The sequence below is a fragment of the Chaetura pelagica genome, unplaced genomic scaffold (genome assembly GCF_000747805.2).
Source record: "Chaetura pelagica isolate M959 unplaced genomic scaffold, ChaPel_1.0 scaffold449, whole genome shotgun sequence".
NCBI classification, from domain to species: Eukaryota; Metazoa; Chordata; class Aves; order Apodiformes; family Apodidae; genus Chaetura; species Chaetura pelagica.
The window spans coordinates 839,501-865,775 of NW_009954418.1; the positions used below are offsets into that span (position 1 = coordinate 839,501).

The window sequence follows — 26,275 nt, forward strand, 5'->3', positions numbered from 1 at the left end:
AAGGATATTAAATTAAAACCCTAATTATTTAGGGAAGAATGGCATTGTTCATCATTTTTCACCCTGCTTTTCCCAAAGCAGTGAAATCTCTGATATCATCATAGAGTCCCAGACTGGTTTGGGTTGGAAGGGACCTTCAAGATCATCCAGTCCCACCCCCCTGCATGGGCAGGGACACCTCCCACCAGCCCAGGCTGCTCCAAGCCCCATCCAACCTGCCCTTCAACACTGCCAGGGATGGGGCAGCCACAGTTTCTCTGGGCAATCTGGACCAGGATCTCACCACCCTCACAGGGAAGAATTTCCTCCTCATGTCTCACCTAAATCACCAGTTTTAATCCATTCCCCCTTGTCCTCTCTCTACAAAAGGTGATCATAGAACAGTCAGGGCTGGAAGTGACCTCTGGAGATCAAGTCCCACCCCTTGCTAGAGCAGAGAGTGGTGTGGGAGGAAGGGCTGATTTCACCTTGTGCTCAGGGAGTGATTTTCAGGATGATGGATGGGGGCACTATGATCAGTGTTAGGTTTGTGACCCATGTGCCTTTTGGCACATTCCTTAAAGTGTCTCAGAGCTTCCATGAGTGAAATGCACTTTGCAGCTGTTTTTTTTTAACTGGTATCTCAGTCAGTCTCTTGCCTGTGTGCTTTGAAGGTGCTGAATGTCCCTTGCTGACCAGGCTGTGTGTTTCTTGACAGATGGACATTGGTGCCCAGCAGATCACACCCAGCTTTTAACAGGCCCAGAAACACCACGGAGACAATGAGAGTTCGGCTCAAAGGGGATGCCATCTGTACCCTCTTCCTGCTGGTAGCTCTCTGCTCTGTACTCTACTCCCAGCTGGAACATTTAGTCCCAGCAGGAAACAAGGAGCCAAGGCAGAAGAAGCCTGCAGCAACACCAAAAATACTCTCTGACCCCAGAGCACCTTGGAGATTGATGCCAGCAGAGGCAATGGTGCCCAGGTCCCAAGTAACTCCTAGTGTCAGAAGGACAGAAGTGGCCAAAACCAGGGTCCAAACCACGACTCCACCCCTGGTGACCGACACTGCCTTCAACTTCAAGAGCTATCTCCTAAACAAGGATAAAAGGAACTTCCATCTCCTTATTAACCAGCCCAAGAAATGCAAGAAAACACCCAGAGGTCCCTTTCTGCTCATTGCTATCAAATCAGTAGTTGAAGACTTTGACAGACGTGAGATTGTCCGGAAAACCTGGGGCAGGGAGGGGCTGGTGAATGGGGAGCAGATCCAGCGAGTGTTCCTCCTGGGAACACCAAAGAACAGGACAGTGCTGGCGACATGGGAGACCCTGATCCACCAGGAGAGTCAGACATACCATGACATTTTACTCTGGGACTTCATGGACACTTTCTTCAACCTGACCCTGAAGGAGATCCACTTCCTGAGCTGGGCTGCTGAATTCTGCCACAACGTGAAGTTCATCTTCAAAGGCGATGCTGATGTTTTTGTCAACGTCGAGAACATTGTTGACTTCCTTGAGAGACATGACCCCACTGAAGACCTCTTTGTTGGGGACATCATCTACAACGCCCGCCCCATCCGTGCCCGGAAGAGCAAATACTACATCCCAGAGACCATGTATGGGCTAAGCATCTATCCAGCCTATGCAGGAGGAGGAGGGTTTTTGCTGTCCAGCTGCACCATGAAGAAGCTCTCCAGGGCTTGCACAGAGGTGGAACTCTTCCCCATTGATGACGTCTTTTTGGGCATGTGCTTACAGAGAATCAACCTCAAACCCATTCTGCACGAAGGATTCAAGACCTTTGGCATTGTCAAGCCTTCTGCTGCCCCACACCTGCAGACCTTTGATCCCTGTTTTTACAAAGATCTCATGGTAGTTCACAGTCTGAAAGTGGCTGAGATCTGGCTCATGTGGAACCTGCTCCACAGCCCACGTCTTTCCTGTACTCAGAAGAAGCAAGTGAAGAAGCCTTTCCAATGGAAAAATAAAGTTCAAGGAACAACTCAGGCCTCACCCCACAGCAGAAACACCCAACAAACCAGCTAAGAAAGGGAACCTGGAGACAAACGAACCACCTTTAGAAGCAGACTATGTTAGCACATCTTATTTACAACACGAAGACAACAAACTATTGCAGGAGTTTGCCAAAATTCCACATTTGCACACACATGCCATGTAGGTCCTTCTCTATTAATGAGTCCAAATATCCATAACAGTATATCTAATTTATTATTATTTATTAGAATGATAGTAGTGCTTAGTGGGCCAGTGTGTAAAAACTGATTGCAAGGAGATTTTTCAGCCTTGTTAGAAGTGTGAGAAATGAAAGCCAGAGGGTAAGAGATAATGCCAAAGAGCACAGGGATTGTTGTCAACTTGACTCAGATTCACTGAGAATTGACCAAAATACAGCAAACAAAGAAAAATCAAGTCACCTTAGTCTATGTTCAAATCAAATCCCTGCTGCCTGCTTGGCTTTCTGTAGGCCTCACGAGAGGAGAACAACTAAGAGTTATTGAAATGGGGTCCTATGTGTTGCAGAGAGGATGGACAAGAAGTTGGTTGAGCAAAGGACAGGTAGACAAATGGGAAGGGCAGACTTCCAAAGGGAAAGTACAAGAAGAACTTTGAGTTGATCCCTCTGAGTCTCGATTTGTAATTATTTATAGCAACACCTCAGTTCAAATATGTTCCACTGATACACTCAGGGGACCAGTTTTGGGCACTTCCATGAACTCTCCACACTATGCCAGCTGGTACTCACTGAAAATCCCAAATCCTTCAACAATACCTTATCTCCCTCCCCATCTAATACAGATCTTCAGAAGGTTTGCATCTGGAGACATCCTTTGGCCTTCTCTTGTGAGGGCAAAAGCACACGGAGCTGCTTTTTTGGGGAGCTTCCACAAACCAAAGGAAAACTTGTCAATGGACTGAGCTGGTTTCTGCAGCCCTTGGTGCTCTTGCCTGGCACACAGTCAGCTGCAAAGAGCAGCCAAGACTTGTCCTACTGCTGTGGGTGCCACGTGAAGGGAGAAAGTATCTTTAGACAATAAGAGCTTCAGAGGAAAAGCCTTTACTCAATGTATTGCAAGAAAGCAAAACCACACAGCAATCTTTCTGCTGGGCTTTCCAATTTTCAGTCTGTAGCTTTTTCAGTATTTTAAGCATCAGACAAGAACACTGGATTGCTTAGTTTTTCAAAGAATAGTCAATACTTTGAAGCATTTTCTTTTGTTTCCCAGCAGCACCATCTTTTCCTTGGACATCAAATAGCAATATTTTCCCTCCTCAACAAAACTCCTGCCCATCAAAGAACCCCAATGCCATTCCTCTTCAGGAGGGCATGTACACACAGCTTCAAAGGAAACTACAATCAGCCATAAATGTCCAGAAGTTGCTTTCCCTTCAGCAGAGCCTGCAGCACAGCTGCATTTCACATCTGGCTATAACCTTCCTCCCACCCAGCAGCAGCCTGGGCTCAGCACTCAAATATTAACTACCCATGACATGGAGCAAAGCAAGCTGGTAGTATCTATTGGTAGACTATTAACAAGTCTTACATGACACCTTCATCATCAGAGTTTAAGCCTTTCAATAATGTATTTCCAAGGAAAGCTCAGCTGCACAGAATTCAGAAGTTCCTGTGTTGATTTGAGATATTTTCAGGGTGCTTCCTGAAACACAAAATGCTTGTGTCAGCTTTACAAGGAGCTCCTGGGGGGGAGAGGGGGGGTGCAAATAAGCCAGGGCCTTGTTGGTGGGAGCAAACTAGTCCTGCCCCTGTCTGCTAACCTGTGGGATAGGGATGTATTTATGAGCTTGTACAGAAATGTATTACCTGGGATTAGTTTACACTGTGGGAAATTATTTATACCATCATTAAAAGTCAGCATGCAGACATGCCTCTAGTGGTCAGAGTGAGTCTGTTGAGACAGACATCTACACACACCTCCTAAGACTAACACCACATGTACTTTTCAGGAAGACAGCAACATGACAACATTATTCATTCATTTGGATAACTTGGGAAATCTTTCCTTATGCTGGACTTTATTTAACGGTCACGATAGAAAAACAAACACCTTGTGATTTCCTACCAGGCAGCCAGGCAGGTTTAGCAGTCCTTTAGATATTACTTTATACCATCATTAAAAGTCAGCATGCAGACATGCCTCTAGTGGTCAGAGTGAGTCTGTTGAGACAGACATCTACACACACCTCCTAAGACTAACACCACATGTACTTTTCAGGAAGACAGCAACATGACAACATTATTCATTCATTTGGATAACTTGGGAAATCTTTCCTTATGCTGGACTTTATTTAACGGTCACGATAGAAAAACAAACACCTTGTGATTTCCTACCAGGCAGCCAGGCAGGGTCAGCAGTCCTTAAGATATTCCTTCTAAACTTGGAGATGCACAGAGATTGGCTCCTCCTTCTGTCATGTCTTCAGATCTGCAATCATGATCCTGCATTTGTGAGTGCATTTTGCCTCAGATCCAAGTTGTTCAGCATCCACTTGGGCCAGCACATATCCTGATGGCCAGCAGAAACACAACCAGAGCAAACTATTTATTCCATTACCTTAGTCTGTGGAATAGACAATTTTCTTTTAACTAAGGAATATTAAATCTAGTGGCTATTAATGAAAGACACATCTGCTTTTGTTCATCAGCTTCTGTGGCACTGCCCGTTTGACCTGGTTTGAAAAGTTTCCATTTGCTTCTGCAGTTGAGCTGGAAGTTTACAGACCCCAGATGTGAGCACTGGGAAAATGCTGGAGGGCAGGGCTGCACCTCCTGCAGTTTAGGACAAATTCTCCTTACTGCCACAGCAGGGAAAAGTTGTTCACTTCACCCAAGCTGGAGGTGGCTTCCTAGGAGATGGGGAGGTCTTTTCAGAAAATCTTAAAACTCTAGGTGTGTGTAAGAACTGGCAGAAAGGACCCTCCACTAAACTTTCTGCTGCATCTGAGAGAACCAAACCCATCCATTTCAGAATGAAATACTGGGCTGCTCTTAACTGGTTAATTCAAGGCACCAGTCAGGGGTTTGTTACAAAGCCTTGCTCAGCAGGTTTTTTTTGTGACTACCCCATGATGAGAAAAGAAAACATGAAAACATCCTGAGTTCCAGTAGTAGCAAGGAAAGCAAGCAGACTTGGAGACAGATATCAGCATCTGAAGCTACTACAGAACAGTAGGTTTTATTGAATCCCAGGGATCCCAACAGAGTCAAATTTGGTTCCTACTGTACATAAGTAGCCAGATTTGGTCATTACAACCAGCAGAGCTGGCCTGAACCACACGTTCAGCACCTCTGAATCCATCTCTGAACACATCAACTGGTAGTGAATGCCAAGACCCATCAGTCCATCACCCACCACTGACCTAGACATCAGAAAAAAGAAAGGGGGGCTGACTGAGCTGGGCTGTGAACAAAATTCTGATATTAAAACAAATGCTCTCAGAAGCCTTAGAAACAGGGGGTGGGGAAAGGGTGAAACACGTTTAGTAGCCTCTGTATTTATAGAAGAAGCAGAGCTACCCAGGGAGGAACAGGGCAAACCCCAGACTTCAGGGCTTTGGTTTTTCTAAGAGAGACCAATGGAGGTGAAAAGGGAATGCAGTTGATTAGACAGCACACTGCATAATCATGCAGGGCTGGGGTTTTTTTTTGTGATTGGTGTTTAAAATAAATGTGTCTCTGAAGGGTACTAATCCTGGAATGTGTAGCGTAGGTGAGAAACATGAAGGCACTTAAAAACAGCTTCCAAATTGCAATATGCAGTACTTTAAAAGAACCAAACTTGAATTGAAAGGGGAATTAAAAAGGGTATGAGAGAAAAAAGGTTATGTTAAAGCACTGCAGGCTGGTCCAGAACAAAAGTTACTGTCACAACGGTATCCCACACTGCAGTAAATTTCCTGCTCTGCCAACTCCAGCTTGCCTTTCCTGCTGTTTCAAGCAGTCAGCATTCCCAGATGATGAAAAGGAATGATTTTGCCTGCTGGAAAAATACACATCCCCACAAACAAAACAAAAGCCTCAGAGATAAGGTTTGGCAGATAAAGCGTTTAAACAGTGACCTTAACTTCAGCTGAAATTCAACCAGGTGAAGAGCATGGTATTGAGTTCAGCCTGAAGCCCCCAAGTAACACACATTCCCTGCAAAAACCAATCCCTTGGTAGGTGCAGCTCTCACTCAGTGAGCTGGTTATACCCTGGCCTTGAGCAAAGCCCCCTACTTCATTAATCAACACTCAATCCTATTTTAATGCCCAAGAGTTGTATCTTCAGTAAGTCACATGTTTTATTTCCCCTTATTTTGCTTCAACCTTAATTTATCTCCAAAACATCCTGGACCATACCTTACAGGAAAAAACAACAACCCATAACCCAACTCATATGTAATTTATTAACTCCCTAACACCCATAGTGATGTGCTTATGTGGCTACATGTGCTTGGTCAGGTTGTGTCTGACACAATCAGCCCCAGAGTGCCTTTGTGTTGGTGTAATCAAGATGAAGTGGGTAAAACAACAAAGAAATGTGTTTATGGGACAAATGTTGACATGAAACAATTGTATCTGCAGAGCTAGCATGGAATCATGCTCTTTGCATCACCACACCAAAAACCACTCTGAACTCAGAGAGGTGCAAAACACAACCAGCCCACGTGAAATTCTGCCCTATCAGACATCTTGGCCCTTGCCTGGACACCCTGAAGCCAGGAAAGAGCTACAGCTTGGACATTTCTTTCCAAGTTCAGAGCCACACAGCTTCCACACAGGTGCAGATTTACTCTGGCTCTAACAAGGTGCAGAAAGTCAACGTGAAGGGTGTGTCAGCATCTTTGGATTCCCTTTGGAAAACACCAGCTGGTGTCTAACCTCCAGCCAGCCCCTGGTAACAATGGATCATTATCCTGCTGTAATGCTGAGATGTATGAAAGACTGTTTTATTTTTTTAAGCAGGTTTGCTGGGAATTCTGGAATCTGAATGATCATGAGAGGATGAATCAGTTCTCACACACCCTGGTACTGTTTCAGAAAAAAGAGAATATAATCTGTTTAGAATTAGAGGTGTGATGGCTCCTGGCAACAGAAAACTGGGTTTTCTTGACAGGAACTGCACTTTTGGGAACAGTGGGTTCTAGTATTACCCTGCAGCACTGATCTATATAACACTGGCTGTAATACGGGAGCCCAGGGCCTGAATAGTATAGGAAGAAACAGCAGCTTCACCTCCAAAAAGAAGGGCACAACAATCCGCTTTATTAAGTGTAAACAAGTGAAATGCTGTGAAAAACACTGCAATATTCAAGTCAAGCAGACACACACACAGACTCCTAATTTCTATACAAAGGAAAAAGGCACACATCAAAATAGGTCATGGGTACTATGTGGTTTATTAAAAATGCAATTGTACTTTATGTCATGTCGAACAGTTTTATCATGTGAAACCAAAATGATGGACCCAACGTCCATGCTTCCAACCTGCAGGGCCTGGAGCAAACCATACCTAACCCTAACAAGGGCACCTGCTGAGATGGGACCTTACACAGCCCAAACCTCTTGGTTCCTTTGGGAGGGGAAGGAGATGCAGCCTGCCCAGCTGGCCTGGCACACTGCTGCAAGAACAACTTCTGGCTCAAATAAACAGCCTTGTCCCAGTCCCTCCTTCCTGCCACACTGTCACCCTCACCTTCTCCCCCAGAGCTCCTCTATGCCCTATTCCTTCTCTTCATCCTGATGATTCAAAACTGCTATCAGTTCTCCCACCCAGGCTTAACCAGCTCATACCAGCAAGTCCTTAAGGCTCCAGACCAGCTCCCCTAATGCATCAGCACAGGAACAGCTTGGTTTGGCTTACTCCAAATAGCAGTAAACAAATGAAAACATCTCAGAGAAGCAAGCTATGCACAGCTGCAGTCACAAAGGAAGGGCCAGGAAAGCCAAAATTGCTGCTCCACATGACCTCCCTGTGCCTTTCTTCAGCCATGTCTCTGCCCAGAGCCAAACCCTCTGCACCCAGCCCAGCAGCAGCAGCCAAGATGCAAAGCTGCCTTTAATTTTTGTTTGTTATAGAGGAACTTTGCAAGATGAAGAGACTGGCCTCGAGGAGCATCGGAGCTGTTAAGAGAGCACATTTCATGATCTACATTGTTTGATTTGCTTTGACTCACCAGAACTTTACAAGTGGGGATGGGAGCCAGTGAAGTTGTCAGATACCTTTGGTGAGCTGCTGACATCCTGTCCTAAGCCTGGAGGTGCATGCTACAGCAGCTGGCCTGACCTCACACTCCTGGAGAGTTTGAACTCATAAGCCTGGGAGCAGGATACGGGTAGCTGTCAAGAATTTATCTCATCCTGTAGCTAATCTGGAGCCTTTACTAGAAAAGGATTAATTAAAATTAAATCATTAGCAGGATAGCTGTTATCTCTTAGCAACAAGCATAAGCATGCATGCCACCTCAATTCAGAGGTGATAAAATTCTCCAAGAGCACAGGGAGCCAAGGTCATTTTATATTCCAGGACTGAAGGATGCTAGAGGAGGCAGAGCTGAGTGCTCTACCCTCCTGCAGCCAGTGCAGGAGCAATGTGAATGGAAACAGAAGTCTCATTCCTTATTGCCTGCATCACCTCCAAGCTCCCTCAGGAGAAATGGACTTCCAGTGCTTTTTCACCCAAGTTCCTTAGAGCACAAGAAAGCAGACTTCATGTTTGCTTCTTTTCCAGCAGACATTTCTTCCATTCTGGTGTACAATATTCAAGCTCTGTGAAGCCTGATTGATTTTAATGATACCCAAAGGGTGACAATCACATTTTTTAACACAATACAGAAGCCACAGTGTTATTTACCATGCTTTAAAGATGTTCCTTCTCCCCTTCAGGGCAACAATTTCTAATATGCTTCCATGTATCTACCAGGACACAGGCTGCAAAATTATGTTAGTTTTCATACTGCTTCTTCAGAGAACAGATTGTAATGGCTGTAAATGAGGAACACTGGTCAGGTACTTAAAATATAATGTCTAAAAGACAGTAAAATAAAAAGACTAATTGATAAGAAAAAAAAAAAGCAAAACCATCCATGATTTTATTACAAAAACACCCAGCAACTGTATTTAACACAAAAACAGTAACTGAGAGTCTCATTTTATTTTTCTTTCAGTGTACATGCTCATTATTATTCCATTTAATTTACAGAAGGGCTACGTAAAATGAAATTAAAATTAAAGAGGAAACAAAAGGAAGGTTGAGGCATAGAATTTTCTTAGCAAGCAATGATCACAGGAGACAGCACAGATTGAACAGGGATTCAACAGGAGTGACACCTAGGGATAAAGGTAAACAGTAACTTTTTCCTTATCCATTAGATTCTCCATGGGGCCTTTTTTTGTTTGTTTGTTTGTTTTAGCAAAACAGCTGAGAGTATCACAGTTTACAGGAAGACTAAATGGCAAAGAACATCTCACACACACACACCACATTTATCCCTGCTACTGGTCCAGGATCCAAAACTTCAGTTAACATTCGATTTCTTATCTCTCACTCATTGATAAACTATACAGGATTACACTGTACATGGAGTTAAAATTACAAAAATGTCATATTTACAAAATCTGTACACACATAGTAAAACTCACAAAATTGTCATCTATGTATCACAAGTTGCTACACCAAAATATTAAAAATGGGATAAAATTATACATTTCTCTTGTCCGTTTTTTTTTAAAAAGGGTTCAATATTTTCAAAGACAGACCACCTGTTTCCCCCAAGTAAGACTGGTAAGAGAACTAGAAACCTAAAGTATCCTCCTGGGATAAAAATGTTGTGAGCAGCATCTCCCAACTAGAAAGAAGCCTAAATCCTGTCTGCTGGGGTGGGGCGTGCAGTTAGCATTTATGTACAGAAATGGTGACACTACACTAAGGATGTCTTTGGCTAAACCTTTGGCATAAATTAAAAATCATACATCAAAAGTTACAGCAAAAAAGGTTTTCTTGGTGATGGCAGAGCTCGGGAGTTTCTTTCTGAGATACCATTATGTACAGCTTTTCTTCTTCTAAGGAAACAAGAGTAGGAATAAAGGATTTGGGAAGAGAGGCAAGTGAGGCAATGCTATTTCTCTGCTCAATTTGTCTGTAGTATGACAAAGAAAAATATCATATCAAACCTTTTCACTAAAACACAATTCAACCATAGAAACAACCTCTGCCAGAATTATTTTTTGAAACTGCATATGAAAAAAATAATAAAATAAAAAATTAGTAAACCAGCCATGGCAGAAAAAAAATAATAAATTGTTTCAGCATATCAAGTACATATTAGTGCAGGAAGGTGGATAAATTGGATCCACTGTATAAATAAGCTTTCTGCTCAGCGTACATTAAATAAACCATCACACCCCACTCACACCCAGTACACAGATGCTCCTCAGTGAAGATAAAATGTTTATCAAGTAATTTAAAGTGTATGTAGTGCAAATGTTACAACCAAGTATTATGCACATGCTACTTGCTTGGTTTAAAGTTACACAAAGATGTGGTGCCTGAAATCATGGACATATATACATCCTTGTCACACTTGGTACAATGTCCTAAGCCACAGAAATACCGAGGTGTTTATATCTAGATATATACACACACATGTCTTCTTAAAATGTGACCACCACATCAATACAGTAACACAAACAGACTAAAAAAATCAATACCTGCTTCCAGATGCTCCAAGGCTCAGAAAGTTTGTGCTTCTAACTCTTGCAGTCACTATGTGCCCCCTCTCTCTCTTCCATTTCCCCCCTTTCTGCCAGCTGAGAAAGGGGGGGGACAGTCTCTCCAGGTCTGTGCTGCATAGGATGAGGGTAACAGAGAGGGAAACACGACGGCACAGGCACCTAAAGCTGCTTTCCTCCATCACCAGTTCCATGCCCTATGATGAAGGGTTGAGAGAAATTCCCCCCCTCCACACCGCCCCTGGGTGGAGAGGCTGATTGAAAAGGAAATAAAAATCAAAATCCTAACGTGCTTTCCATATTATAAGTGGCAGCAAATCAAGGCACGCTGTACTAATATTGTAGCATTGAGATTAGCTGGCTCTGCAGGGGATGCTCACTGGGGAAGGTCCGAAGGTCTCAGCTGCCCGCTGGGCCGCGTCGGGCCGTACAGAGTGACAGAAGCTATGTGGTTGTTCTGCATCACCTGCGAGGGGACAGCAGGGGGAGAAGGGACATTAGAAGTCAAGCAGGAACTCAGAAGAGTGGAAAAGGTGAAGGTGGAACTGATCTGCCTGGCAAAAAGAAAGCCTGACGACTGAAGGAAGCAGCAAGCGCTTGGCTAGCTCCTCAAAAGACTAGCTCCTAAAAAACACTAGCTCCTCTGGGTTTCCACCACACATCTGAACACCAGGCATGCTCCACCACTACCCAGAGCTCAGCACATGCATCTCCTGCCACTGCCAGTTCCAGGTGACAAACCTGAAGTCCCAGCTTTAACATGCAAATGAACAACCTCAGAGAAGAGACGGGAAAGTTGCCTGCTTCTGCCCCATCTGAAAATACAGCCAGTCCCAAGTGCTGGCTGCTCAAAAAAAAGCAGGAATAGCAGCAAACTCCTCACACTCTCTTGCTTCAACAAATAGAAAAGTTTTCCTCCTAACCTCAAAGATCATTCGTTGCAGTCCAAAGCAAAAGGTTGACCCAAATGGGTTAGTGTTGTTCGGAGATGATGACCTGAACAGAAAAGAGGGAGGGGGGGGAAAAAAGGATGTGTCAGGATCAGGAACTTCCTAGGGAAGAATAACCACTCAGTCATATAAGGCAAATTATGGCATCTTTATCATGCCTTTCACCAAAAGAAACTAAATCTAAGGTTATGCAACACCACTGCTAGACTCCAAGTGAGCCAGAGGACACCTCAGAGCCGTTACTAACCCTCAAGGAGAAAGCAATCAAAAAGTTACTAACGACCTCTACAGGAGAACTCTCTTGCACTGAACTTGAAGAACCCTGAAAATAAGCAGATACACAGGAAGAGAGAAGCACCATGTAATTTATTACAAATTATTTTTGTGCCAGATCCTTTCGCATTCTTCAGCCTACTTTATTTCTCTATCCAATGCCTTTATCTGCTGTCTATTCATTCACTGGGTTTATCATGTTAAAAAATGACCTGGTAAGATGCTGAAATAGAATAATCCAAATTTTATTAAATAGCATTTTTCAAGAGGCATGTTATGACCTCTCCTTCAGATATTTCTGTCATTTTTTGATCATATAGATGATAATAGCAGACTCCTGCTGCCTGCAGTGGATTTTCTATTACAGCCACAAAGTCCCCATGAAAACATTTACTTTCTGGCCTTTCTTCTAACCGGTTGGATTCTCAAATTGCATGTCTGGGACATTTGAGATGTGCTCAGTAAAGCAAACTGTGGTTGGAATGCTCTCTAGAACACAGATGAAAAACAGAAGGGCTCCATGTAACCACTGTCTCAGCCCAGCTCTGCTTTCCATGGCTTCTGCTCTAATGACCAAATTGGAACAAAACTCCAAATCATACAAAAGCCTGATAAAAATACCTTGTTAGGTGTATCTGAAACTATTTTCACAGTGCCCATGACTTACACTTATCCAAAGATAAATCACAGTTTTATATACCATAGCATGACAGCACTGCAAGCAGGTAATGCCTGTTCAACCCCTCAATCCCTGCAGGAATGGAGCAAGTAAGTAAGTAAGTACATTATTCTACCTTCAGTCAGCCTGTAAGAGCTGTAGAACAACTAGAAATGGTCATAAAAGCCAGGCTACTTCAGACAGATTGCTAGCATACACACTCACACTACACAGTGTTGCATGTCATGGTGCTGAAATGCATGTGACTAGTATAAAAATAATCTACACTATTGATACTACAGGTGAACATAAAAACTTCTTTATAAGCTGCTTAGCTCTTCTCTGGATGTTACAGTTGAAGGAATTTTGGAAGTTACATTCCAAAATTTTCCAAGTTGTCATTCTGCATGTCAGTCTGCTTCATCTGAGAGCAGCTATCTAGTCTTGTGAGCAGCCAAAAAAGTCTGAAACTGCATCAGCAAAGCAGCCTCAAAGTGCAATGAACACCCTCCTTCTGCCTAAACTCATCCCCTCTTACCACTTCAATCCCTGCAAGGAAAACAGAGGGAGATCTTACCTGTGAAGTACCACTGGCTTTTCTACAGGGTGCCCCAGAAGATCCTGAATACTGTCCCACTGCAAATAGAGCAAAGATTTGGAGTTAAAATGAGGCATGAGGAAACTTTATCCAGGAAGAGAGCTCTGCACGTTTTTCTGTGACATGCTCCTGTGCCAAATAACACAGAGGCTGCACTTACACAAGTATTGTATGGCTGAACCCATACTCAGTCATGGCAACTAGGGCTAAGAAACCCTCTCAGGGTTTATTCTCATTTTTGTCTCAAAATAACTTTGAATTAACATTATCAATATAAACAAAATTCTATGGGTCTTATGGATAAAATGTAGCTGGACAGTCTTGTAGCATCCCAGGGACATCTCAGAGAACAATGCACATAATTTATTTTACCATTCTGGTTCTACCTGCAGGTATCTTAAAATGCAAAGCATGCAATAATGCAATAATTCAGTTTATCTGAAATGTGTTATTATGAAGGCCTTTAGTTCTTAACACGACAAAACATTTAAACCACAAAACATACATTAACTCCAACTTTCCTGTTTTAAAACAACTGCTATTATTTTTTTGAAAGCATACTGCAAATCCAGCATAGATCATTTAGATTAAGAAGGGAAACACACTCTTCTGCACACACCTTGCTGTATGTTGTACATGTTTCAGTCTGTGAATCAGCACTGTCTGTGAAAGAAAAACAGAAAAGCCTTTATGCTTGAACAGTTTCCTATGTAACCCTTCATTTCAGGTTAGTTCAGACAGCAGGAGACACACAAGATTTAGATCATATACAAATTGATAAGCATTTCATAGCAACCAGGATTGTCAATTAAATGCCAGTTGAGGTGATTAAACAAATCTGCCTATTTAGAGCAAGTTCCAAATTCTAACACTATGTGTGTTTAAGCTGTAATCTCAGAAAAATGTCAGTGTAGAAGAAAGTGCATCTCTTTGCCCTGAATTAACAGGCCTAGCAGAGCCACTCACTGAAAGAACATGATGTACACTCATCACATCCAAACTGACAGCCTGAGATGCTGGAGCTGCCAAGCCTGAGAGCAGCTACAGTGTCACTTTTTCCAAAACAAAGGCAGCAGAGGGCTTGGGACCTGCAGTCCACACATTAATCAATCAAAAAGCTGCAGGTGAGGACTGCACTGCATTGATGCTCAGTCTTAAATTGTTTGCAGGTGGCTTCAAGCACTGCTTCTTGCAACTGTTGGGGGACCTCTGCTATTGAAAGCACCTTCTTGAAGCAGTGGGAATGGACCTAGATACAAGTCAAACACAGCAAACTGCCTCTAATTTGATTGAAAGCTTCTCTGTATTTTCCACCTGCTAAATAACCATGCTCTCTTGATGTTGCAAGAGTTCACTTCAACCCTTCCTGACAATTTCTTGTCTGAAGTTGAACTACAGAAGGGAGTTCATAAAGCTCTGCCACCACCAGATGGAAACTGGGCTCCTAGATTTTGTAGTACTTGTTTTCAACTTTTGACATGTCTTGAACATAAGCAGAGACCAGAAGGTCAAAGTAAAACACCAAAAAGTCAGACACACTCAGAAGAGATTCATACCAGAGGTGAATAAAGATAATCAGAAATTAATGCCTTTGAAGTGTGGCACAATAACCTAAGGGAAAATAATTTGAAACTTCCACACTTATTCTCTTGGCTGAAGTACAAATCAACTTTCTTATAAGCCTGTATGCACAGACATTGTTTTTCCAGGCTTTTCCATTACTCCTCCACATGCTCAACCTGCTGTGGCAGCCACAGGAGAATTGCACTTTACACAGGGAAGTGCTTCCAGTGGAAACCAATCAAAATGAAGCATCCCTGGCCAAAACCTTAGCCAGCATCCAGGATTCCCTGGATAATCAAAATACACACTTTCCCAGCACACCTGCCCATCTGTACATAAAAGAAGTCTACCTCCATCACTGTGTTTTTCAGTCAACCAAAGTTCCCCATGCTTCATTCAGATTACTTACATGCACATCTAAATACCTTGTAGAATTCAGCACTTTATATACATATATTTCCAAGCAGAGCATTTCAAGTGAACACAACAGACATACTTTGTCTACAGAGCACAGACCAAACACAGTCCAGATGTTTGTTTTCATTCCCAGCTAAACCAGTTTCTATTAAATATCATGAATAAGCCTTTCAAGAGCAAATAAGATGAAGAAGGTCAACAGCAGATTGGACAGACCAGCTCAGACTAACACTGCCTCATAGATTTTGACCCTCCAGGTACAAGGCAATTGATTTTAGCAGAGTGGCAGCCAATTAGTGATGCTGCAGCTAAATATTCATATGATAAAGTAAACAAGGTAGGGTAAGTAAAATCACAGAACTGCTGACTTGTACTCAAGTATCTTTCACTGAACAAATTGAAACCTAATCCCAAAACCTCTCCTCTGTCTCAGGGACTTTCCCTGTTAGTACCTCCTGGTAAGGAAGGATGCATTAGAAATGCAATCTGATCATACCCTCTTGGGAGCATTCTGTGGGACCTGCCCCTGAAGCAGGACAAGAGAGGAGCTACTCACCTCGCTTTATGACCAGAGGAATCTTGAATTCACAGCGGTGATAACTGGGAAGTGCAAGTCAGAAAGCTGTTAGAAAACAGGAGACCCAAAAGAAACTGCACAGCACAAACTCAGGGCTCTTAGTAACCAGCTTAATGAGAAGTCACATGAATAATACAAGAGTTTCAGTGCTAACAGATTAAGAAGAAAAGTTTTCATTTCTATTTTCTACATCAAAAAAGGCAGCAGCCTGGCAACATCTTAACATGATTTCCTTAAGGACACAGAGGTCCCTCAGCACAAACTGTTCTGCTGCCACAAAGGGTGGATGGAGAAATACCCAGCTGAGAAACAGCACTGTAGATTTCCCTGGAACTAACACCAACTGCCTGAAAACATGGTTGCTTTAATCAGACATCCAATTATTCCTTAACTCGTATTACTCACCTAAAGACTTTGCATTTTAAAAGTATTAAATGTTCGTGTTCAGAAGCATGAGAGAATTTATGTATTTTTAATAACTATAATAATGTCAGGGAATAATGTCAGCACTCTACCTACCAGTATATGGGCACTCTTACTACTGTGAAGTTGGCCTCTAGTAAGAGAGTTTGCACATTACAGGACCAAGAACTACCTCACCTCATTTATTGTTGTAAGACATACTTGACAATATAAAGGCATTTAAAAGCAAAAAGCAAATAATTTTTTAAGAAGTGTTCACAATGGCTGAAACCTGCATGTGTTACCAGACACACCAGAACCCCTGTGGAATTCTATAAAGGGAACATAAGGTTTCCTTTTCAGGTGTGTTTAAAACACTCTTTAACAGATCAGTTCTTTACACTCACATGTTAAAGTTGTAATGACCAGGATAATTTGTATGCAGGACAAATTTCTTCACCTTGTGAGTGTTTGCATCAAATAGAATATCCTGTTGAAGAAAACAGACAGACATGAAGCAATTTGGGCAGAGGAAGGTGGCTTTCCCCACACTAACCTGAGATGAGCTACAATAGTACCTGTACATACTGATAGGTATCCATCCCACTGGAACCAAACGGAACTACAAAAAGTAGTCTTTGAAAAGGAGACTATTTGTAAATTCAAATAAACACACATTTCCTCCAGCACTCAACCACAACTGCAGTTTCATTTGCTAATGTTGGCAGGTTTTCAAAGGAGGTCTTGTTTTTCTGCACATTATTTACAGCAACACAGACTAAAGCAAAAGAGCTGTAAGGAGAGACATAAAGGTTGAATTATATCCCACAGCTCAGCAAACTTTCACAGCTGACACATCTGCCTCAGTTCTGTGGGACAGGAGTGTGGATTTCAGGAACAAGAACTAGTGTATCTGTGCACCTGGCATGGCAGAGGGAGAAAACCTATAACAATCTCAAAGTGCAAACATAAAGAGCTCTCCATCCCCTGGTGGAGGTGACAGAATGTTTCTGATTGAATTTGCAAGTGCTAGAGAAAAGTCAGTGTTGCTCTTTGTATCCAGACATTCCTAAGGCAGGCATCAAAAGCTTTGCAGCCTCTCATTCCCCACACCCTTCGGCCTTCTGAAAGGATTGCTGTGTGGCTAAAGCAAACATGGATTTGTTCATGGAAGCTTCCCACTCACCACTCCAAGTGTGAAATAATTGAAGAAGTAGTCATTGCACTTTGATGGGACCTGCTTATGGGGCGAGGGCGAATGGATTTTCATCTGGAAGAAACACAGATTTTCAGATGCATTTAATAACACACAGATGAATGTCATCAACACAAACTGCCAGAATCACAGAGTGGTGAGGGTTGGAAGGAACCTCTGGAGATCATCTAAGTCCAACCCCCTGCCAGAGCAGCATCACCTACAGTAGGTCCCACAGGAACATGTCCAGATGGGTTTTGAATGTCTCCAGAGAAGGAGACTCCACCACCTCTCTGGGCAGCCTGTCCCAGGGCTCTGTCACTCTCACAAGAAAGAAGTTTTTCCTTATGTTTAACTGCCCATCCTGTGCTCCAGCCTGTGGCCAGTGCTCCTTGTCCTGTCACAGGATGTTTTTTTCTTTTTTAGTTATCTGAAGTTCAAAATTTATTCATATGAAGAGTCTAAAAACATGAGGAAAGGACCAGAGTATAATGCTGAGGTTATTTTACATAAAATATAATATTAAAAATTGCTGAGGCCCATTTGGATTCAAGTGTTCCCATTGTTATCAATCTTTAAACTAGGTAAAATGATGCTTTTTTTTTTTTTTCTTTCAGCTCTAAAGAGATTTGCATCAATTTAGCCTAAAAACCTTTTTAAAATCAAATCATGTAACAGCTCATCCTGGTCTATTATATGTCAAGCAAGTGCTCATCACCTGTGCCACACAGAAGTTGAACACCACTGGCCTTGCAAAACACAAGAGTCCCGAACAGACAAATCCCTGGGCCTAAATCTGTGCCCTCACCTTATCTTCAGACTTGTAGAAGACTTTGTGTGGAGACCCCAGGGTGCTCAGCACATCCTGGCAGGAATCACCGAAGTACACGCACCGCTCGAACACCCGCATCTTGGCATCGGCTAAAACACCCGGGCCACAGCCTGAGGGATGGGAAACAAAGCAAAACTTGTCCTTCCTGACCCACAGAACACACCAGCAGACCAACACCAAAAGCTCAGCATTCCTCCAGTATCACAAACTAGCTGCCTTCTTCGGACAACAGCACCAAACTGAATTTAAACCTTTATTTTGCATCGTTTGGGTTGGAAGGGACCTTCAAGGTCATCCAGTCCCAACCCCCTGCATGGGCAGGGACACCTCCCACCAGCCCAGGCTGCTCCAAGCCCCATCCAACCTGCCCTTCAACACTGCCAGGGATGGGGCAGCCACAGCTTCCCTGGGCAACCTGGGCCAGGCTCTCATCACCCTCACACCAAAGAATTTCCTCCTCATGTCTCACCTCAATCTCCCCTCCTGCAGTTTTGATCCACTGTCCCTTGTCCTCTCAATACAAGCCCTTCTCAAAAGTCCCTCCCCAGCTTTCCTGTAGGATCCCTTCAGGCACTGAAGATCCCCACCACTTCCTTGCCATTCCCAGTCAGCCTCAATTTGATCAGCTGGTTCTTAGCAGGAAGGACCAGGAATTATTTCCATCCTTAAAATATCCTCTGTTAGCAACTAGAGATGTGTCTCCACCTAAAAAATAAAGCTGGTGACATGAAATTCCTCATCTATATTAACAGTTCTTTACTCAAGATTCCCATAGCTTGTTAAATGAACACCAAATATGTTCCTATGCAAACAGTATTAAAAATGGATCTTGCTGAACACCCATGACACAGATGAATGGCTGACATATGTTACTAGATGTTAAGAAATGGAAAGATCTTAAGACTCTGTGACCCCATTTGCTTTCAGAAATGCAGCATCTTACCAGAAAACATGTACACAATGAGGCAGTTACTGCAAAACACAGGATGTGCTCTAAACACACACTTAGCTTGTCTCACTGTACATTATTTATGTAGCCAGTTACCCCATAAATCATAAAAAACTAATGGAGTCATCCTTGATTTCTTAAGCAGGAGTTACTTCAAATCAATAAACTTGCAGAGAAAATTGTGCTACAACTGGTGTGCAATCAAATGAGTTTCTCAAAAATTTAGCAAGCAAAGGACGATATGTGTCCAGAGAGCCTCTCTGCAAGTTTTACTCTTAATATTAATGAACTGTTTTAATCATGCTATTATTATTTTATTCATTGACAACAATTCCTTTAAGCTGCTTATATATTTTTAACTCAACTTGACACTCTACCTTAGAAGTGTCCAATTTCTCAAAATCATTTCTATTCTTATGATGTTATAGCTAATTCCTTCCCTAGTACATGAGGATGTATGTTCCCTGTCCTAGGCAGCTCTCCATTATCTTCCTCTGGAAAGAGAGAAGCAAAGTAACTTGAACACATCTGCTCTATTTTTATTCATAACTTTTTATTCTACACCTTAAATTTTCCCCTTTTTAACTTTTGCATATTGGGAATGTATCCCAAGTGTCTCTTGAATATACATCCAGCCAGTCATCAGAAGAGATCAAAACCCAAGCAATGAAAATTGGTAAAAACACCTCAATATTTTTTCTTAAAAACATTGTCAATTCTCAAGTTCAAGTGAACAAGGGCCACTTGCAGTCACATCATTCCCCAATTTCTGAACTTCCAATCTCTGAAAGGGATGGTATTCATCAGCCTCTATCACTTTCACTGCCATCTCCTACAGTAAATTAAAACAGAACTGAATTTAAAGTGCAGCCTAAGGCTGTGGCATTGATGTAGTCCCTTCCTGGCATTTTAAAAAGCCTTCCAGAATGAACCACAAAAATCCCAGCATTATCCAGCTCACTGGAATGTCAGAAAAAGCACGTGGACATGAGGTGTCTTGACTCCTCAAGTTTTTTTCAGTGATGTACTTGCATCTGTTTTTTCCACTCATACACCTGGAGACAAATTCCATTTCTGCCAAGAGCCTCTTAAGGACTTGGAAGTACAGAGGACAGGGCTACAGTCTACAGAACACTTTGAAATCACCTATAAAATCACCAGAAAGAAGCTATGCTTATTTTATAGAGGTTTATCCCTCTTTTCCTGAGGAAAGCAAGCATTTCAATGCTCTGAGTGTTGCTAATACCTGCAGTGAGTAGGCGAAGCCGTAAACCTGAGGGTCCAGTTCCATCTCTCAGAACATCAACATTCTCAGCATACACATTACCAAGGAAACAGCTGAGGGGCATCAAGGGGGCCCTGAAACCAAGCACACAAAAAAAATGCACATAGGATTCACTTCATCTTCAAATTTTCCATTAACAAGCTGGTACCAGTTCACTGGAACAGAGCATGTAAATTTTGACAACGCTGCATTTACTGAAGATAAAATGTTGTATTAAACACAAGGATCAGAGGGTTGTTGTTCCTCCTCTGTCCCCAGATACAGGGGGACAAAGTTAATTACTGTTAGTGAAACAAACAGCAAGTTTCAAAGGCTCCAGAAATTACAGACACTGTTATCTAGCCTTTGGATACCTCCTGAGAGGATGTATCCCTTCACACCTCCCTCTGGAAAATGGAGGTTGCACAGTTTTTAAAGAGACCTGCTCTTTGAACTAGGCCTATCAGCCAAATGCAGCTGCAAAGCCTTCTCTGTGATGCTCTCTCTGCTCTTGGGAAGGTGCCCCACAGCCCAGAACATGAATTCAGCTTGTGCAGGCACAGCACAAACAACTGTGCTGCTTTACTTTTAATTCCATTAAAATAGTATCTGAGAAAATGGTAACAATACCAAGAAAGACCTTCAATAGACAGACTGCATTTTTGGTGTTTGTATATGCTCTGTAAAATTCCCTCTTCTCTCATGAACTTCTCTGTGTGAATGACATGAGCTGAAAGTCAGGTTTTGAGCTCTCACACAGACACACCAGAGCACTATGCAACAATTAGTGCTTTCACTTAAGCCCACTGTGTCACAGAAGGGCACAGAAAACAGCATTTCTCTGAAGTGCACTTATTGCTAATTAGGACAAAATGTCTGCATAAACAAGGTTTAACCCACAGATGTGATCAGCTTCTCCTAGCATTAAAACGTGACTGTGTCTGCAAAAACTACCACCTGATCATTTGAGTCTTTGTAAGCTGAAAGAATTTACAGAAGCCTTTTCAGTTTTATCTGGAGGAAGAAACCACAGGAGCAAATTTTTTAGAGAGAGCAAAGCCTCAGATCTTGTAAAATAAATTACTGCTTAAAAGAAGACAGAATACAATGCCACAGAAAACATGAACCATATGATAACACAACTGTTCCATTAGCCGTGAAGATTAGTTGCCTCAGAATGGCAAGTTCAGTCAGGTAGCTGCAAATATATTGAACATAGGGTAGATTATGTAGATGACCTAAGCCTGAAAATACATATTTTATTATTTTTCTATAGCGAGGGAGCTTAAAACCCTTGGCAGGACCCTGCCATGACACATGCAGTACCAATACACTACAAAATGACTGACTGCACCAAGTTTAAGCTGTCTAGGGAGAGGTCACTAGCATGAAAATACAGAGCAAAAATGCCCTAACTGCAACTCTTACTAGATTCACTAGATTTTCTCCTTCACTTAATTAATTAATTTGCAAGTCAGTTGAATTAGCTTGCAAGAGCTGAGCCAAGCTGATTTTATAGCAGCATAAATCAAACAGACATTTGATTATAAGGGCTGAGGACAATACCAATGGAAATGTGAGAGAAGCTGGCACCTAAGGGCATTCTGCACAGCACCAAATTCATAGAAGGCCTACACTGAACTTAAAAAAAAAAAAAAAAGTGTCAGTGTATTCAGCATTCACAAGATCCTAAATAAGTAAGGAAAAGGATATTGTCAATGAGCAGCTGGACATACTTGGTGTCCTGCAGGCTGTTCCCGTTGTAGATGTACATCCGCTTCACAGTCGCTCCGTGGGGGATTTGCAAAGAGGCCAGACCATGGGCAAAGTTAGGCTGTGGATACATGGGAATCATTCTGGTGACATGACACACCCCACACTTCAGGTCAAAGTTATTAACTACATTACAAATACAGTAGGTGCCTATGAATTCAGGTTAGACTCTAGCCAAAAGAGAACGGGGAAAAGCAACAACAACAACCTGTGAGGTGGTGTTGCTGTACCTCCCACCACTCCTGGAGGCCCTGGGGTGAACAGCTCACTATGTTTATCCACCAGAAGATGGCACTAGTCTGACATCAGCCACAGCACGGACTGGGAATTCAACTTTTCTTGGTTTAATCACTAGTTACCAGCAATATATAAGCCTTTGCACTGATATGCTGCATTTAGTTCGAATAAATCAGTTATTTTAAAGGTAAAACCCCTTTTTTCTCTCCCCCACATTGATTTTAACCTTACAGCATTTTTGCTGCTTTGTAAAATGCCTTCATCTAGTGAAGACTCATTCATTAAATAGATTTTTCCACTCTCCTTATCAGCACATTTTTCCACAGGTCGTTTGGGTAGGGATTTTGAGTGATCCCATCAAACAGAAAGCATGCTGAGGAAGTCAGATTCATGCTACTGTGGTAAGAGCCTGTTTCTTTCAGCTCTGAAGATGACAGGACTTTCCTTCAGGACTGTCAACAGACTTTGCTGGCACTGGAGAGAAAGGAAACTCACTTTGTCCCAAACAGTCAACAAAAAACTGTTCTCCTGGTCTGCTTAGCAGGACATTGTGTCAGGTAAACACTAGAAGTTATTCTTTAATTAAAAAATAAACTCACTGATATTTAGAAGGGAACTTCCACTACTTAGCAGATCTAGAGATGCTCTGACTTCAATTCTCTTTCTGAATTTGCACAGAACATGAACTCATCAAAACACAGCTTTATTAAGTCGTCAGATTTTAGATTACTTTTTAACATCTTTATGTCTCTGCAACAGAGGAGTCTTTTCTAGAGTTATGGAAGTGCCTGGGCCACACACATCTCATTTCCTAACAGAAACAGTGTGAGAAGGTTTTTGTGTTCTCCTCACCTATATTAGGTTATATTCTATAACTATCACTAATTATTTTCTTAGTTATCTGAACCATGTGCCAAAACAAGACCCACAGATGCAAGGGCTAAAGTGGAATCTAGCAGTTTTATTTTAACACCTTTTAGTTTTAGGTAGTCCTGCAAGAAACAGGGACCTGAGGATCCTTAAGAGTTGCTTCCAACTTGAGATAGTCTGTGGTCTTCTCAAATTCTTGGTGTAACAACTGACTTTCTTAAGAGCCTGGGCATTTCATTCATTAATTCCCTGGGATCTCTTGCATGAAAAGCAACTACTCTTTGTTGGGACATTCTTCCTGGTTGGTTTATTAGGTTTCTATTTACCTTCCAGTATTTCTGAAACCCAACTGACCTTCACTACTGCTAACTAGTAACTTCCCCTGGTTAGCCTCTGTTCTCTCACATGCCAAAACCCAACTCCTAAAGTACTAGGTTGTGACATAAAAACACGTGTCACCACATTGATTGATTCCTCCCACTTTCTTTTGGCTCTTCATCTGCTTCTTTTTATTTGAATACCATACAACACACATTCTTTTTAACTGATCAGCCTAGATGATGTTTCCACCCTCACACAAAACATGTTATACAGAGGTGGAAATCACAGAAGACCTGATCTTGTTTCCATTAGAGAGTGATCTCCAAAGATTTCAGAGAACATAGCAATATGTTCAATTATTCAGCAACTCATCCAGGCATTTGGTGAATATGAAAACAGGCACTAAAGGGAAAGCTCATTCCTTTAGTTTACTGAAAAGACACTGAAGAAGCACTCTAAGACACTTAAGATGAAAATGCATTTTATGAACTCTAACCTAGTTTAGTTGTGCAATCACTTTGATGAGGTTCAAAAATATCTGATAAAAAGACGAGCCCTCCAGGAGATTGCTTAATATTTATGTATTTGCATAGATCAGGCTCTTATTTTTAGAAGACTCCTTTCAACAACAGAATTGCTAGGTCCAGTTCATGATGCAAGCAAAAACTCTAAGCATATGCCTGCTGCTAAAAAAATAACATTTTTAACTCTGAAATGGTCACAGAGCATGAATAAGAGCACAAGTGAGGAGTTAAATTCCTTCCAAATTACTGGTTTCTGTTGCTTGCAGGCGAGACATGTTGTAGGTGATATTTTTGCAAGTACCACAGAGGTAAAAAAGACCATCTATTAACTAAAAATGAGTGCTGACCTCGTACTTGGGAGTTTCAGTCCAGGAGTCTAACTGAAAAGAAAACGACAGTCCTCTAAAATTGAGGTGAAAGAGTTGCTCAGCTGAATTATACACTGAAAGGGAAAAGAAAAGAAAGCAGAGTTATCAAAATAAACTAAGAAGCTTCCAGTTCAGATCTAACAGCATTTTCATCACCTCAATGAATTTACTACATCTCAAGATATAGGAGGAACACAATTAGACAGGACAATAATGGTTCTCCTCCTAATTTGTTGTAGAAACACAGCAATAAGAGAATCCTTGGATTCATTAAAGTCAGAGTTGCCTGTGTTGAGCCTCTGGGCACTAACATAGCCCTAATGATACACTTATACAGTTTGACACAATCAATTATACCTTAATACGCCTAAAGCAGTTTAAACAGCTGCTATTAGTATAACCCAACTCTGCTCATTGTTACGTGGAGAACTCGTACAATATTAACCAGAAAAATCTTTCAGACAGTTGTGCCTGGAATGCTGCCAAAATTCCATAGTTCACACCACTGGGAAGCAAGCACATTCCTGGGTGGGAGCTCACAGGTACCCCCTCCCCTGCCATTTCCACCTCTCCTCCCCAAGAGGAGCTCCCCAGTTCAGCTTCTTGCTTCCCCAGGAATACTGTACAGGGAGGAAATGCTTCAGACAGCCATCCTAGGCTATTTCCAATTATAATTAAAAATAGTATCACCAGAAACACCAGCTGAGTGTTCAGCTTTTAGAGAGGAGTAATGAATTAGAGCAGGCACAGACTGCCAGCTGTCATCACGTCACGAGATGTCCTGATTTACTGCAATAAATTGCACACCATCAACTATAAACAGCAGTAAAAGTCATCCCAGTACTTGAACAAGACATACTGTTTTGTTAAGACTGTGGAAAGCTTCAAAACAATCCCAAGAGACTGGGAGCTTGGAAACAGTTTTGGGATTGATGCTACTGAACTTCAACCTGTGCCCAGTAGCTGCCGGGGGGAACACAGTGTTCTTCTAACACACAGAATGGGCCCCATTTGCAAAACAGTTTGAAAACTGCAGAGGCAAAAAACAATAAACACACACTCTTAACAAGAGAAGCTGCTTTCTTCCACTTTAACAAAGGCAACTGGTTCACTGTTCTTGTTTTTCTTACAATTTTCTCTTTAAGATGACATAGCAGGGAGAGAAAATTAAGATAAATGTAGTGTTGTTTTCTCCCCACCCCACAAAGTGTCTTTCTACTGTTCAACTGGAGACACATCACAAGGTATCTGGACAATGCCAGACTGCCCAGGATAGAAAAATAATAGTTAAGCAATAAGCATTCAGCTTTCAGAAGTCATTATTTGCCTTTTCTGCACAATGTGCTGGTTAGGAGCATGTTCCCCTCCTTGTCACTCAAAGGAAAACGTGTGGGGAGAAGGAAATGTTTTCATCTGCAGAAAAATTACACAAATCTCTCTCATGTGATAAATTATGATGCATCTTTTCCAAAGCCCACAGCCAGCTGGAGAAGTGTTTTTCCCCTAGTGATGCCAAGTGTGATATCTGATTATACAAATCACAACGGTTCCCATCCCTGCAACATTTGTTGATGCTTAGGCTCAAAGGACAAGGAATGTTTATATCCTGAAGAAGCTCTCTGGTGTGTCCCTCAAGACCATATCCCAACCACACCATTGAACAAGACTTTTTTTTATTTCTTTATTTACTACAAAGGTACCCTGCAGAATGATTCTGTTCAAAATTGCTGACAGAAGCAAACAGTCAGCTCCTTTGCTGCTGGGTGAGGGA

The 26,275-nt window shown here is 42.1% G+C and overlaps 2 protein-coding genes across 2 annotated transcripts in view; one reads left to right on the forward strand and one right to left on the reverse strand.

Annotated features, from left to right (window-relative positions):
- The first annotated feature begins 704 nt into the window (after positions 1–704).
- B3GNT9 (UDP-GlcNAc:betaGal beta-1,3-N-acetylglucosaminyltransferase 9) lies at positions 705–2,030 on the forward strand. Its single transcript, XM_010004445.1, has one exon. The coding sequence runs from the start codon at positions 762–764 to the stop codon at positions 2,028–2,030; it is 1,269 nt and encodes a 422-aa protein (XP_010002747.1). The 5' UTR covers positions 705–761.
- Positions 2,031–9,101: 7,071 nt separating this feature from the next.
- The window catches only part of LOC104394798 (chromosome unknown open reading frame, human C16orf70), a 34,727-nt gene continuing 17,553 nt past the window's right edge, over positions 9,102–26,275 (reverse strand). The window contains exons 6-16 of the mRNA XM_010004435.1: positions 24,484–24,578; positions 22,148–22,245; positions 20,394–20,506; positions 18,175–18,308; positions 17,358–17,441; positions 16,579–16,661; positions 15,749–15,792; positions 13,832–13,875; positions 13,192–13,250; positions 11,657–11,729; positions 9,102–11,199 (exon numbers count right to left, since the gene is read on the reverse strand). Coding sequence (XP_010002737.1) covers positions 11,110–11,199; positions 11,657–11,729; positions 13,192–13,250; positions 13,832–13,875; positions 15,749–15,792; positions 16,579–16,661; positions 17,358–17,441; positions 18,175–18,308; positions 20,394–20,506; positions 22,148–22,245; positions 24,484–24,578 — 917 coding nt within the window. The 3' untranslated portion in view covers positions 9,102–11,109. The remainder of the gene's footprint in view (positions 11,200–11,656; positions 11,730–13,191; positions 13,251–13,831; positions 13,876–15,748; positions 15,793–16,578; positions 16,662–17,357; positions 17,442–18,174; positions 18,309–20,393; positions 20,507–22,147; positions 22,246–24,483; positions 24,579–26,275) is intronic.